Consider the following 15,198-nt stretch of genomic DNA (forward strand, 5'->3'; position numbering starts at 1 on the left):
CACACTTAATATTTCTTGAGAAAACGCAAAATTTTCTCGGTGGGACACGAACATTTCTCGGGGTGAACGAAAAAGTATTATTTTTTCTCTCCTCCATCTGTTCTTTTTCCCCCCTTATTTATTTTTCTCTCTTCCATCTATGTGTTTTTTTTCTCCCCCATGTCCCTTTAGGGCCTCCGTAGTAAGGAGAAACATCTCAGAAATCAATCAGCAGTCTGAGTGAAGCATCTACAAATGAGATATCGTACTTTTCTCATTTGTCTCAAGCACTTCTTGCAATGAACGTAGATGTACAGTATATTCTCATGTGCATCTCTTTCTTGTTCCTAAGGGGGGTTTAGGACACAGAGTTCACATATCATTGATCCTAAATTAATACTAATTTGACATGCTATATGAGTGCTAACAACATGCTAAACTGTCACGCTGTATTTTCCATTCTAAACTATGTGAAAAAGAAGCCAGCGCTGTGAAGAGAGCTTCCTGGTTGACACATAACTTCAACACACGCCAAGTTCCCGAAAGGTTTCCAACACACTTGACATGCTGCAAACAGCGCTGGGAGCTGTATATTAACTTCTCTCACTCTCACTCTGTTTGTCAGTCAATCCCTCGTGGCTCTGGAGGAGAGTTAATGTGCCGTTAACACCGGGTCAGCGCTCGCATATATAATCATGAAACTGAAGACTGGGACTCACACTGAACCTGCAGATCCAGAAGAATGATGAACCCAGTGATAAAATTCACTGTTTGTTACGGTTTCTTTTCCACTGGCATAATCCCAGTGAGTGTTTTAAAGATGTATTATGTGAGTTTTTTGGAAAAGATCCCGACTCCAGTTTCAGTTTGTCATCTCCACTGCTTTTTTTTTTTTTCTTCATAACCACCTGTCAGTCGTCCTTGGGCTAAACAACGCAGTAACATACAAACCAGGTGTGTGACTGTGATAAAACACATGACAACAGGAGAGATTTTCAAGCTTCCAGTGGCATTTTTTCTCATGACCTACTTCGTTTTATGATGACAAGCCTTTCACAAAGGAGCTATATCACTATATATACTGTAGTCTCCCATGCAATGAAATAAGGGGACAGTGACTGGCCTAATGGGGGCTCTATGATTAAAGGTCAAGATTTCTAAACGTATCTCAGACACCACTGGGCCCATATGAATGAAAGTTGCAGTGTTAGATAGATAGATAGATAGATAGATAGATAGATACTTTATTGATCCCAATGAAAATTCTGGTGTACAGTAGCTTGCAGCGTGTACGTTACAGGATAGGCCAAGGTACAAATAGTCATAAAAAATATAAAAAACAAGGTAAGAGACTAAAACAAATAGGAATAAACAGAAGATAAGGACCAGTCCTGGCAGAGACTGGAAAAGTGCCTGTGAGATATGCAATATGTAGACAACTATGCTTGTATAAAACTGAGTAAACGCATTAGAAATTACACTGACTGGCCTACTGGGGGCGCTATAATTAAAGGTCGGAATTTTAACTCAAAAGTGATATTTCAGACACCGCTGGTCTGATTTTGACAAAACCTGGAGGGCCGATGTATTTTGGCACTGTGACTGGCCTGATGGAGGAGCTTAAAGGTTAAAATGTCAAACTTTAAAAGGCCATAACTGCTACAGTACCAGTCCGATTTTAATGAAACTTGATCATCTTGTTACTGATTGGCCCAAGGGGGCCTGCATCATTCGTGGGGGACGACATGTTTCACTTGTTTTACTTGACGACATGTTTTCAGTGTTGCACAATTACTCATATACAGTCATATATCAGATAAATCAGATTTTTCCACATTTCATTTCACTTAGCATGCCTGCTATAGTTTTTAATTTTTCACAATGTTGATCTGAAATGCAAAAGGTGCACTAAAATCATTTTTCTCCACAAATCATTGTGACTAATAGTTAATAGATTTTAGCAACTAGAAAATGTGTTCAATAGAGCACCTCCGCCATGTCTGACAGCCACCCAAAACCACGCCCCCTTTTGGCCAATCGACATGAAAAGTTAATCGGTTCTTCCTTGGCCCATAACCCACCTTCATACCAAATTTTGTGCAAATCCGTGCTCAACTTTTAGAGATATCCTGCTAACAGACAGACGGACACACAGACAGGTGAAAACATGACCTCCTTGGTAATAGCATTGCAGCCCTCCTGTGCTCCATGCAGCAAGACTCTACAAAGTTCCCATTCAGATTAGAGAGATGATTTCTCACACTTGTTGCCATATTGATGCGGCGTAACGTGGCTCATGCCTCGTCTCTCCAGAGGTTTCCTGCTGGACAGAATGACTCTGGCCCCCTTTACACCTTGCATTAAAATGCGTCTCGTATCCAGATTGTATCTAGATATGATTTAACCTGATTACATTTACACCTGGTATTAACATGTGTCTCCAGTGTCCACACTGAGATCCGACTGAGATCCGATCGCTCTGTCCAGCTCAAACAACCGAACGTCACATCCTCCTCTCGTTTGTACGGGTCAAAAAAAAAAAAAAAAAGATGATACCCATCCGTGAAGCCGTGCTATTGTATGGACTTATGCTTGCTTTTGGAAGCGGGGGAAGAAGCCGTCTTCAACAACTGGAATGCTGAAGACGAAAGACGCGCGCGATTACGTATTTCTGCCCACGTAGTTGTTGTATGTGGATTGAAAACGCAATTGCATTTCCACTTGTGTTCAGTGTGGTCACGATGCGTCCCTGACCACCTCCGGAGGCGGTTCGGCCGATCGGATCACAATCCGTCCTCGATGCGTCTCGGGTGCATTTACACCTGTACTTTCATGTGGTCAGGCACTATCCGATCACCCAAAACGCATTTTAATGCGAGGTGTAAAGAGGGTATCTGCTTGGCCTTTAGCTTCAGGCCGACTTCACTGCTGTTCTCCTTCTAGAGATCTGATCTGTCAGTCGGAGGCTGGAGACTCGACCAATCTGTTATCTGTTATCTGGACACAGTTCCTCTCCACTTTACCCAGAGATCTGGTGTGTGCGTCCAAAACAGTGGTGTGTTCCAGAGCTTGCACGGGGCTTAGCGGATTATCTAGCACCCACAATGCCTTTTGTATCCCTTTGAAGTGAGTTGGATGCGTGCGGCGCTGCGGCGGTGCCAAGCAGAACGCCTCAGCTGCTCAGATCTGCTGCGACTGACTGTTGCTTTATGCTGTTGCTCTGCTGGTGATGTTTGACCCTTTAAAATTCTGCCGGTGCATCATGAAGAATGTCACACAAAAAAAATGCTTGGAGAAATGATCGGAGGCATGATAACACCAAACACCATAACACCATAAAGTGTTTAACATCTTTGTTGACTCCTATCACTTTGAATGAAGACTCGTTTATATGTTGCCTGGGTCCAGACCTTTGACTCCGCCCACTCCACCGAGTTGACTGATTCTGGTCTGGCATCGCGACATGAAACAGTGGTTTCTCAGTTGAAAAATGATCGGTCCAATGAGCTCCGGGGGGGGCTAACGATTAGCCAATCAGAGCCACGGGCGGGACTAACGCCGTTGTCAAGCTGTTGTCAAGCTGTGCGCCGGAACCAAGGAGGAGTAACAACAACAATGGTGACCGATATAGACAAGATAGACGCTGCTATCCAGGCTGTTCTGAATCCATTAAAAGTACCAATTACTTTGAAATCCGAACAGCAGTCTGCTTTGAAGGCATTTATTCAAAGGGGAGATGTTTTTTTTGCATCAGTGTCGACTTAAAATGACGTTAGATTCAGGCGGATACGTCGGTCTCTAGTGATTGGTTAGGGAAAATCGAATCCCCCTCCCCCACGGAAATCGGTTAGAGTGGAGGCAATGAAGACTGAAGATGGAGATGGAGTGTAATGAGTTGACAGTTCTGTCTGATATCAGGCAAGTTTATATCTAAAGTTCTGACATACAAACAATCATTTGCATGACATATTTACGAAAATCGCTGAATTGTTAACAACATGGAGCGTTAAAATTTGTTCCAAAGGACACTGTTGTCACAGAAAAAACGTCTTTTTTCCTCTTACTGATGTTTGTACGCAGCTCCGTCCACTGCTTCACCAAACAGTGAGATCACCACATTCAAGACAAACCTGGTTCACAGCTCCCATCATGCATTTGTCACTGTATCAGCTGTCAGCAGTGATGTCATCATGCAGTCCACAGCAGGGAGCTGACCATTATATAGCTGAGAATATCATGTTATTAAATTATTTAAAATGTATTAATAAAACGGTTGATGTTGCCCCCAACCTGCATCAGTCGTCGTAAATAGAAAAAGTTCTGCTGCATTAACCTGAAAGTCTGATAGGTGGATTTTCTTTATGATTTGAAGGTGTCGATTGGTCACTTTCGCAAACACACTAAAGCCGCCATCTTTAGTGTGTGTGTGTGCCCTGTCTATATATAATACTGTCTCTGATAACACCCAACAACAGACTCCAACAGGCCGGCTCTTCTCTTCTCTGTCCACCAGCAGGGAAATCATCAACACTGCAATTTATGCAATTTCGACAAATTAGGCAGTTAGAAATCGAGGAGGTCTGATGGTTGTGAAAGAACAAGGCGGCTCTTCAGGTTGCTGCCCCATGTGTGTGGTTTTTTTTGGGTTTTTTTTGGGTCGTCAGGGGCAACATCTGCTCCGCAGGCCGATGACCTCAGCGGCGTCCACGGTAACGGACGCTCGCAGCCGGTTGGCTGGATGGTATCTGCTCTCTTTCTTGGCTCGGATTCACCCGGCGATGTGCGGCATCTGGGTCGATTCCTGCTCAGGACGGATGATTTGGTTCGGCTCCCATCTTCAGACGTTCGGCCCGGGCTTGCAGTTGCCCCGTCGCCCGCCTGTTGTCCCGTCGAATCGAGCATCTGTCTTAGATTTCAAAACATTCAATGGGTTGTTTCTCCGCTGTACAAGGTGGTAGTGATTACCAGCAAATACTTGCGATGCGCATGAGCGGCGCGTCGTACTTCAGATCTCTCAATTGCATCAGTGTGTGATTCGGCCGAGCTTATCGAGAGAACTTACTGAATAATGCAGTGCAAGTCAACAAAGAAGTCCTGCATCTGTCCTGCAGCTACGCTCCCACAATGCACCAGACACTGCAAACTACTGTTTCTTAAATACTGTAGACAGAACTGAATAGGCATATCTCTACGAACCAGTAATCCCTTAAAATACCCTTACATTTACATGAATTCACCCCTTAATTCATGCAAAATCCCCTTAAAATGAGTTAAGGGAGTTCCTAATGGAGGAGACCCCATCAAAACCTCCTTAAACTCCCCTTAATGTTTGACTGCGTACTTTCCAATTGAATGTAAAAAGTCAGGGAGACAGGAACTTTCCCTTAATAACTCATTAATAACCTGTAAACCTGCACAAAAGGCATGAAAAATCCCTTAATTTCTAGAATCTCCACGTACCAACCCATGAATCAAAGTATGTTAATTATAATGGATAATTAATGTTTGTGTAATGCGAAATTGAGGACATTTCAGGGATGAAATTAAGGGGTTTGGTTTCATAGTGTATTGTAACGCAAAACTTTAATCCTTCAAATTACTCCTTACCAGACTCTCTTCTTTGCACCGTCTTATGGCTGAAGAGCAGAGTCGGGCAAGTTACTCAGAAAATGCAATCAATGACTTTTTACTTATTCCTCATTTGAAAAGTAATCACATTACTTTACTGATCCCTCAGCAGCAGCAGTTTCTCATCTCTGTGTTTCTGTATCAGATGCTTTGATGAACTGGATGTTGTGTTTTTCTCTGTGGAAAGAGTTTTGCCGCCGCACAAAGTTTACAACCGGACCAGAATGCTCTTCTTCTGCATCCTCGACTGAGATCAATTCAGTCTGATCCCCCAACACATGAGCAATGGATATCCAAACTGAAAGAAGTACAAGAAATGGAAAGAAGGACTCATAGGTTAAGGTTACAATCTGACAATTTTATTTCTAGATGGGCTTTAGCAGATGACCTGATCCTCTCTAACCCATAAAAATATATCTATTAATAACTTCATGTAAATCCCTACTAGACATATTACCACCCACCATGTCAGGTACCCCCCCCCCCCCCTTTTTTTTTTTTTGTGGTCTGTTCTCATTATGTCTTCATAGGGATGTGTTTTTGTATGTAAGTCTGTAATGACCTTTTTTTTTTTTTTGGTTGTTTATTGTTTGTTATTCTCTCAAAAAAGAAAAACCAGACAGGGATTTAGACAAAGAAAATAATTCAAAGGAGAGAACAGAAAAAGTTGAAGGGGGTTCAGGTTTAAGTAACGCAGTAACGGAGCGTTACCGGGATTAGTAACTGTAATGTAACTGAATTTAAAATTGTAATCCCTTAAGGTGTTACTGAAAAAAGTAATCACATTACTGTAACACCTTACCAACACTGCTGAAGAGGGAGCAACAGTGCAGCAGCAGTCCAGTACACTTACATTAAAATCTAAAATCGAATCATCCATGCAACAGTTTCTTCTCAAGTTTCTGTTTCATCCAAGTCAGAGTTTGTCAAGACTTTTTTCTGCATCGAAACAGAAGCAGTGAAGCAATAAAAGAAGCACTTTTTGTCACAGAAAAACATCTATTCCTGGATGCAGGGAAACCACACAATGAGAGGCTCCGTCTGGACGAGCGTTAGCTTTATCAACAGCTTTCCCAGTTTGGTCGTCCACTCAAAAAAGAAGTTGCTTTCTTTCCTATCAATGGAACAAGGGCAGTATTAGAAGGATTATAATAGCCGCTTGTGGCGTGGAACAGGAGAAGAAAGTTAAATATGGTTAAATATGGTTAGATATGGTTAAATATGGCTCAGTCGTGGTCAGCAGGCTCAGTTATGGGAAAAGCTGGTTCTTACTTTGCCTTCAGAGCTTGAAACTCCCTTCTGCCATGATAGGAAGTCATAATTACGATGTGTCACATATTTAAGTGTTCTCGGTCAAAAATAACACCAGAAATGACCCTGCAAAAGAAAATTAGCTCTTTCTGGCTCTTGATGTATTTTGGAAATCGAGCAGCGCAGACATATTTTGTGCTTCAGGGATGGAATTGATGTTTTAATTAGTCTGTTTTTAAATTTTGTGCATGGCTAATATGCATGAATTTTGCATGAAACCGATTAGGCTACAATATAACATTTCAATTTTGGCACATTTCTATCTAGTTTTGAATTGTCTTTGCTTGTTTTCTCCTCTTGGCGCTCTCTTCTTGGTTCAGTCATGGTGGCTATCGCTGCTCATGCTAACTACCCAGTTCTTCTTCTTCTGCTGTTTATTCCGAACAAACCGGAAATGTAAAACGCATCACTTCCTGTGCGGCAGAAGAAAGAGCTACCAGACTCCGGCTGTTTAGAACGGACAATGGAGAAACTTTAGGAACTGGATATACTGTAGGTTGGATCACTGTTGAGTTACAGCAGTAAAACAGACATTTATTTATATTAAGTTTCTGATTGTGACTTTAATTGTTGTTTGACTGGTCGTTTAAGTCAGTGGATCTGAACGTGGGGTCTGGGGACCACCAGGGGTCCTTGAGGGGTTTCCAGGGGGTCCCCAGCAAACTGATAAATTGTTAAACTTCAGCATTATTTCATTTACAAGAAGTTAGCACAATTAGAGAATGTAGAAGAATGACTGTTCTGGTCATAGTTTCTCTGTTATCTCTCTACCTACAATACAGACAGTCATGGAATTCTCAACAAAATCATATCTGACAATAAAAATATTTTCAGATTTAGGTCTGAGAGACAAAATCTCATCAAATGGGGGTCCGTGTAATAAATTAGGGGTCCTTGATATGAAAAAGGTTGTGAATCACTTGCTTAAGTTGTTTTTGCCGGAGGACAAAAGTTTCAGTGCCTGTTTACCAGTTGACTGGTGACTCCAACAGAAGGCACCTTACCCACCTGGACCTCCGTGACACCGGATTAGCACCGATCTAAAAATACTCCAGAAGATTCCAGATGAGCTTTGTGTGCTGCAGTGGAGTCGCCTGGTGTTTACTGTTTACTGAGCCGTCCGCAGCCTGCGGGCTAAATGTAGCTGCTGGAAAATACTCTGCCTCTCCATGCTGTCCCACGCTGCTGCTCAGACACTCACTGCAGGACGGTTTGGTGGGCCGTTAAATATTTCTGATTGAAGTTATTATTATTATCCACGCGGTTTTCATATAATTAAATGTCTGTTTTGCTGCTGTCTGTCCCTCATCCCAACAATGATCCGACGTATATCCAGCTGATGAAAGCCTTTTACTCGTCTGTTCTAAAGTGAAGTGATGTGTTTTATGTTTCCGGTTTGTTTGGAATCAACAGAAGAAGAAGAACTGGGTAGTTAGCATGAGCAGTGATAGCCACCATGGCTGAACAGACAAAGAAGAGAGAAACTCAAACTGCAGCAACAGAAAATTCAAGCTCCGCCCACACTGTTTGATTGACAGGTGATCTCTGATTGACAGCAATGAGCACTTGGCACCAGGGATGGAGTCAAAATTTAAAGAGTAACTGAACCCCAAACCCAAGTCTGTGGTGAAGCCTGATACTTAATGGTGAAAAGTAGGGTACTGAACTGGTCATCTGCTATTGGCTGATCTTTGGTGCCAGGTGATGTCACCAACAGGTGGTGACATCACCTGGCACCAAAGACCAGCCATCTTTAAAAAATGAGGAACTCAAGGATTACCACTTTAATTGAACTAAAGGCTGAAAAATGCTTTGTTGAAGTTATTAAATTCATCTTGAGGTCCAGTCGATCCTAATCCCGACTCTGTTGTGTCCCGAAGCCGCTTCCCCCAGCAGGCCGGCTCGGAGCCAGTCTTAATTCAACATGGATGCAGGTCAGCAGATGAGAAGAATCAGTCGTCCCATGTATCACTTCCTGTTTTCCTTTCCCAGGGCAGGAGCCGCTCCGAGACAAGTGTCTGAATGTGTTACCGTGATGGTTACCATGGCGCTGTGAAAAGGCTCCCGTCCCGCCTCCTGGGCCGCTGCCCCGCACCAGCCGCTTCATCCATTACCGCCCAATGACAGCGGCCTTTAGCGCTCCTCTTGCCCGGAACCAGCCAATCACAGGCGACGTTCGGCTCTTGCCAAAACGTTGCCCACTCTCCGGTTTTATCTGGTCGCAGCAAAAGTCAACGTAGGCCTCTGTGTTGGGGATTTGCCTGGGAGATGCACTCACTACTGCAGGGTGTGTGTGTGTCTATATGTGTGTGTGAGAGTGTGTGTGTGTGTGTGTGTGTATTCGCATGCATTTAAGAGTCTTTCTTGGCAAGGCGTGCGCTGCTGAGCACACAGATGTTTCTTTCAGAGGGAGTATCAGTAGAGGAGAGCTGAGAAAAGGAAGAGAGCCAAGTGAGTCCTGGAGGCGCAGGGAGAGTGAGCGGCGCCTCGTTGTCCCTAAATGAGATTACGGCATCTCCTCGCCCCCTGCTCCGCTCTGAGAGCAGCACAATAAATAAAAGAGGGGGGTGTTTTTCACTTGGCAGAAGAAGACAGTTTCGTCACGTTGGCGCATTGTTTCAGAAAAGGACTTACTCCTCCGTACAGAGTTTACGGGGCCACAGCACCGGATGAAAGGGAAATTTATCTTTGAGAAAATTGCAATATTGCTCATAATGTTTTTCTTTTCATGTAGATGAAAGCTGAAGTAAAGCCTGGTGAAGCAGGCTGACAGCACTCCCAAGTCTCAAACGATCACAGCATGAAAGTGTGTAGAGATAGTAATTGACTTAACTTGCTTTGAATAATGCCAGGTGCCGGGTTGAGGAGAGGGTCAGCTGCAGGGTTTGATATATTTCTTTAGCTTTTATTTATCAAGGGAAGGTCGACGGAGCATGCAGGCTCTTTTTTCAGCAACACCCTGTTTCTTATTCAGACAGTTACAGCCAGTCGGGGGTGAGCGCCTTGCTCAGCGGCACTTCAGCAGCAGTTTGGAGGCTGAACAACACGAGGCTTTTGTTGTTGAAGCATGCCGAGCAGAACAGCCGGCTGCATGCTAACTGGCGATCAGCTGTCAGTCACTCAACCGGTTATTGTTTGTTTGTGTTTGTGTTGTTTATTGTGCTAGCAAAAAAACATATAACATATTATTTCTATGGGTCTAAATCAAAACACATTTTTTTGGTCAAATAATGTAAAGATTTAGTATATTTTACACTGTCTTTTTATGTCACTGACTATTGTGAAATTGAGTAATATTTGTTATCAAGGAGCATTGGGGGCTGGTCATGTGACGTCACTAATAATAGACACCTGTTTCTATTTAAGGTCCAGGTGAACTTTTATTGTCATGACACCCTGAAGGAGGCATAATGCCAAAACATATTGGTGATATAAAGTGTGCAACCTTCATATAATTACTTATTGTGCTAGCTAAAACATGCTTTAGCTAAATTACACAGGCATTGTAAGCTATAAAAAATTATGATAAAAACTTGCCAGAAATTTAACTCTAGTTCGTCCAGGTGATTAATTCCTGTCTCTCCGTTGATCTGATTGGACAGTCATGTAGGGCAACTTTCTGCTCTGAGTAGAAGTTTTTTTCAATTTGGGGCGCTCAGGTCGCCTGCCGGAACCGTCCGTCTGGCTCCGTTAGTAAAACATTTTAGTTAGGGGTTGCAGCCTTTTGTTGAACGAACACACATTACATTGTGCAGGAGATCCGTCTGGTTTCATGAGGCTCACGCTCAAGCCGCTCTTCTAAAAACGTGAGGTGCCAAGCAATGCAAAAAGCTTCACTCACAACAAGTAAACAAGTAGAAAAAGCCGCCCTCTGCCGCTAAAAACCCATCCTGTCAGATCTGGCCTTTACTCATTTACTTCATCCAGATTTTCTGAGCCGGTCCAAGATTCAATCTGTCAACCTTCCCGTTACAAACCCATTTCCTTGAACTTTACCCTCATGTATATACTGTATGTAGCTACTGAGTGTGACGCACACTGAACCTGTGAAAAGCATTTGGCTCCTGGTCTCCAGTGATGACACACATGAGATTGTGTTGTTCTGTTTACCCAGCAGCAGCATGCTGTGGTCATGTGACGCCAGAGCAGAACAACAAAGCTGGACTCCTGGCCTGGGGTTTGTACTTCTATGAATGGCACTTTAATTTGATTTTTTTTTTTGTTTTTTTAAAGTAATATTTCATTCTTTTACACTGCAGTGAGTCTTGAACCTGGTCAGATTCCGAGTCCTCACAGACATGAAACATAGCTGGATGGATTCTTTCTGTAATGTTTTGCTTGGTAGTCGACCAGACATGCCAAATTGATTTTTTTTTCCACCGAGAGTCAGCAGGCAACTCGTTTAGGGCCCATTAAACCCACTACATTAGTGTCACTTCTCATACTTAAAAGTGAAGTGAAGACTAACAAATGGCAGCGTTTGATGTGCGAGGTCGACCCTGCTGCTCAGCGTCCCTCTGGGCTTTCTGTACCTGCAGCATGTGGCAGTTAAAGAGCCTTGAGACGACTCCGCCGGGGAACGTGGGATCTGTGTGTTAGACTGAGTGAAGCCTCCCGCCGTGACCCCGCTGCCCTCGGCCATATCGCCACTTCCTTTCTGAGGAAACGTGGAAAGCATCTTCAGAGTAAACCAGGGTTTTTACGCTGGGAGTGTTTCCTCAGGGCCACGAGCTACATCTGTAAACATCAAAGTCAGTAGGGCAGGAGGGCAATTTCTGATCAATGTTTTGGGACATTTGATCACATAGAATCTAAAGATTATGCTACAGAGATTTTCATATTCTTTATACAGGCTGATTGATCAAAGACACATTCAAGCCGTGCTGATATGATACTGGGTTTTCAGGTGACATAACACACTTTTTGGCGGCCATATTGGAGGTCTTCAGCTCGTGGGCAACAATAGTTTTGAACAGCTGATTGTGTTTATAAATGTACAACTTGACTGTCTCAATGGATGTGAGGAGATTGATTTTGTGTTTAGATAGCTTGTTAGCTAGCTAACCATAGTAGGCTATCTGGTCAGCTAACTGTCTTGTTGTTAACACATCTGATTAGCACACTGGCTAACGTATCTAGTAGCAGCTCAGTTCACATTAACATCAGTGTGTTTGCTGGCTAGTTAGCTAGCTAACAGTTTGTTCAGGTTAACTGAGCTGACTCTTCTCAAGCTACAACTCTTCATGTTTTGGAGTAGAGACTAGGGCTAAAGACAAGACAGTTTACTGTGTCACAGTAACCTACATTTGGAAACAAATCCACCTTATCACACTATTCACTTTTACTGAGAACGTTACTGAATGGATCTACAGCCACACCACAACAAGCTGACTCAGCTAGCTTCTTTCTAGTTTCTACCCTGGTTGATATAAATTTAGCTAATATTTGAGCACAGCTAATTCACCTGTGGATCTCCATGATGGCTCCAGAAGTTGTTGCTAGCAGACTGGTGAAACTGTAGCGCCCCACTCTGCTTTATTAGTTCCTGTGCCAACGCTTGCGGTAATCAGGAAGCCAGTTTGCGATCTTTGTTGTTCTCTCGTGTTTTTTATTCCTAGGCACTTTAATTTGAAGACAGTAGCCAGTATGGTGCTGCTGACAGTGCTCCTCTGGAATATTAGGCAATAATATTATTATATCAGGAGCTATAATTGTCTGACAGTGATGATGCACTTAACCTTACAGGCAAATCTTACATCCGCAATGTAGCAGTGGTTTCTTCCATGAGAGCATCATTCATAAACCCCTCTGCTGTAGATAATGGCTCTTTTATCAGCCTTAATTTTATTGGCCATACCACAGAGGAAGTCATATGTTTTTGATACTTCCCTCTCCATGACTGGTAAAGTTTGCTGCAGTGTTGCGGCTTTGCTACACCAGACCACACACTTTAATACTCCTACTGAGAACGTCATCATTTAGGTAATGGGAAAGAAGAAAAGGAGATAATTTCAGGAATGCCGAAGTCAGCCAGTTCAGCAGGAGCATTAACATCAATGGATTTCTGGACTGCAGTGACAGTCATTAGGGAGAAAATTGAATTGTCCCTTTATAGTCCTCGTCCGTCCAGAAAGTCCATTCCCAGAAGTCGAGTCTCGCCCCTCCTTTAGAGGATCTCTGGGAGTTTGACGGACTCATTAGGTAGCCAGGCTACGGCCTTTCACAAGGCGCTCACTGTCCGGGAGGCCGCAGACGAGGGATAACTCAATTTGTCTCCTCTCACCAGCTAATACTCTCTCTCTGTCTCTCTGTCTGTCTTTTTCTCTCCGCTGTGCAACGTGCAGAAATGTGAAATGAAGTGAAATTAAAAGAATGTACCGTGGTCTTAGGCGTCTTTCCTCTCAGTTCTACTCTATTCCAGGAAGGACGTCAAGTTAAAGTGCAGGAGTCCGTTTCTATAACTCTTAAGTCAGATCCACTCGGGTCAAACTAGTGGCACAATAGAACATTTTTACTTCCACTTTTGAAAGAACTCTATTTCTGTCAGAAAGCCAAAGGAAACAAGAGGACCTTTTATGCGCTGAAGTACAGAAATGCCCTACTTAGCTCAGAACCACTTGACCCAGCGCTGAGTCACTGAGTTCAATTCCTGCAGACAAACTTGACGTGACGTTTTGTTGTACGATGCAGCGTCTAATCGCACGGTGGTTTCTTGTTCCTTGTGTTCCCACAGGCGGAGTTCTCAGAGATCAACCTGGCGTCCTACGTGATCTCGGGCTGCATGGTCGACATGCAGGTCACCAAAGGCGGCACCAAAGTGGTCAGGTAAGACGCCGGAGGCAGGCGGGGAGCTCGAGTCCTTTGGTGACTCGGCTTTGACGCATTTGCCCACGCAATCTGTGATCTGCCTCAGTGAGCCTGCACAAAGACTCCACTTCTTTTCTCTCAGTGGCATTAAGCATGACTGTGTGTATGTAATACTGCTTTCAGTCAGAGAAATCAAGGCTATAACATGATTACGCCAGTGGGAAAGCTAAAAATAAAAAAAGACTGCGTCACGCTTACCCACATTCGCCCGAGCTCGAAAATGTCTGATTGATTGATATGCTTTTACAAAAACACAGAAGTATTAGAAATATTCAATCTTTTCACGTCATTCTATCTTTTCATCTCTTTTGAGCTCTGGTTCTCAGAGCCACACAATGCCAGCCACAGTGTTTCCCAATGTTACAAAATGCATGTTATACAACCAGGAATCTGATCGGCGCTCTGGCTGTGCTGATAATTCCCATAAAGCCGTAGCTGTGTAATGGTTGCAATGCCAACTATTATGATAACCAGGAAGCTAGTCAGTGATTTTCCTACTTTTCTCCATTTTTTATTTGCTCATATACCTCTTTGAAGAAACCCTTTCAGACAGTACACATGAATTGCTAACCTCTGTATAAAAGTCATAATACCCATGACAGCATTTTTTACTGCAATTGTGTGTTGACAATGTTGACAATGCATTGCACTACTGCATCACCGTCATACCAATAATCACAGTAAACAAAATGCTCCTTGCTATTATTGTTACATTTACCTTCTAGTTTCAAAATAAGGCCTTATTACAAATGTCTAGGAGTTAGAGCAGGAGGGGACAGTGTTTGTACAAGGAGCCGGAGATGGGCTGAATCAAATACAGAATACAACAGGGCAGTTACACTGTTTCTTGCGGGCGAGATCCCACAAACCTTGACTACCTCCAACTCCCCAGTGCTGATTTCCTGTGATGTTCTCTAGAGGGACTTAAGGTGACGTAGTGTACAATCTGGCGGCCATATTGGAGGTCCTCAGTTCTTGGGCAACAACAGCTAAGAACAGCTGATTGCATTTGTAAACTTACAACTTGTCCGTCTGAACAGAATTGAACAGACGGTTAATTTCTGTGCTGTTTATGACTGGGAACTGATCATTTTGTCACTGATACATTGGATTTTGGGTTTAGATTAAGTCAGCTTGTTAGCTAGCTAAACATAGAAGCTAGCATTACCAGTGGCTAGTAGTCACATGTTAATATTAACATTAGTTGCTTTGCGAAATCTGCTAGTTAGCGAACAATAGACAAAGCTTTAATATAAAAAAAACAATGTATTTTGCCACGCTGGTAGGCTGGCTAGGGCTAAACAGTGTAGGGGAAAAATAAGCTTCACCCTTGTGGGTCAAATTGAATGAGCAAAGGTTCAAGAGTCTTCCGTGGATTCTTTATTCAGACTTGCATGGTTCAGTTCAGTGTTC

The 15,198-nt window shown here is 43.2% G+C and overlaps 1 protein-coding gene across 1 annotated transcript in view; it reads left to right on the forward strand.

Moving 5' to 3' along the window:
- The window catches only part of syn3 (synapsin III), a 141,344-nt gene that overhangs the window by 31,119 nt on the left and 95,027 nt on the right, over positions 1 to 15,198 (forward strand). The window contains exon 4 of the mRNA XM_071515179.1: positions 13,652 to 13,743. Coding sequence (XP_071371280.1) covers positions 13,652 to 13,743 — 92 coding nt within the window. The remainder of the gene's footprint in view (positions 1 to 13,651; positions 13,744 to 15,198) is intronic.

The sequence above is a fragment of the Centroberyx affinis genome, unplaced genomic scaffold (assembly GCF_046629955.1).
Source record: "Centroberyx affinis isolate AG114_WGS23_722 - 3 ecotype Tasmania unplaced genomic scaffold, CSIRO-AGI_Caff_v1 ptg000319l_1, whole genome shotgun sequence".
In the NCBI taxonomy this organism is placed as follows: Eukaryota; Metazoa; Chordata; class Actinopteri; order Beryciformes; family Berycidae; genus Centroberyx; species Centroberyx affinis.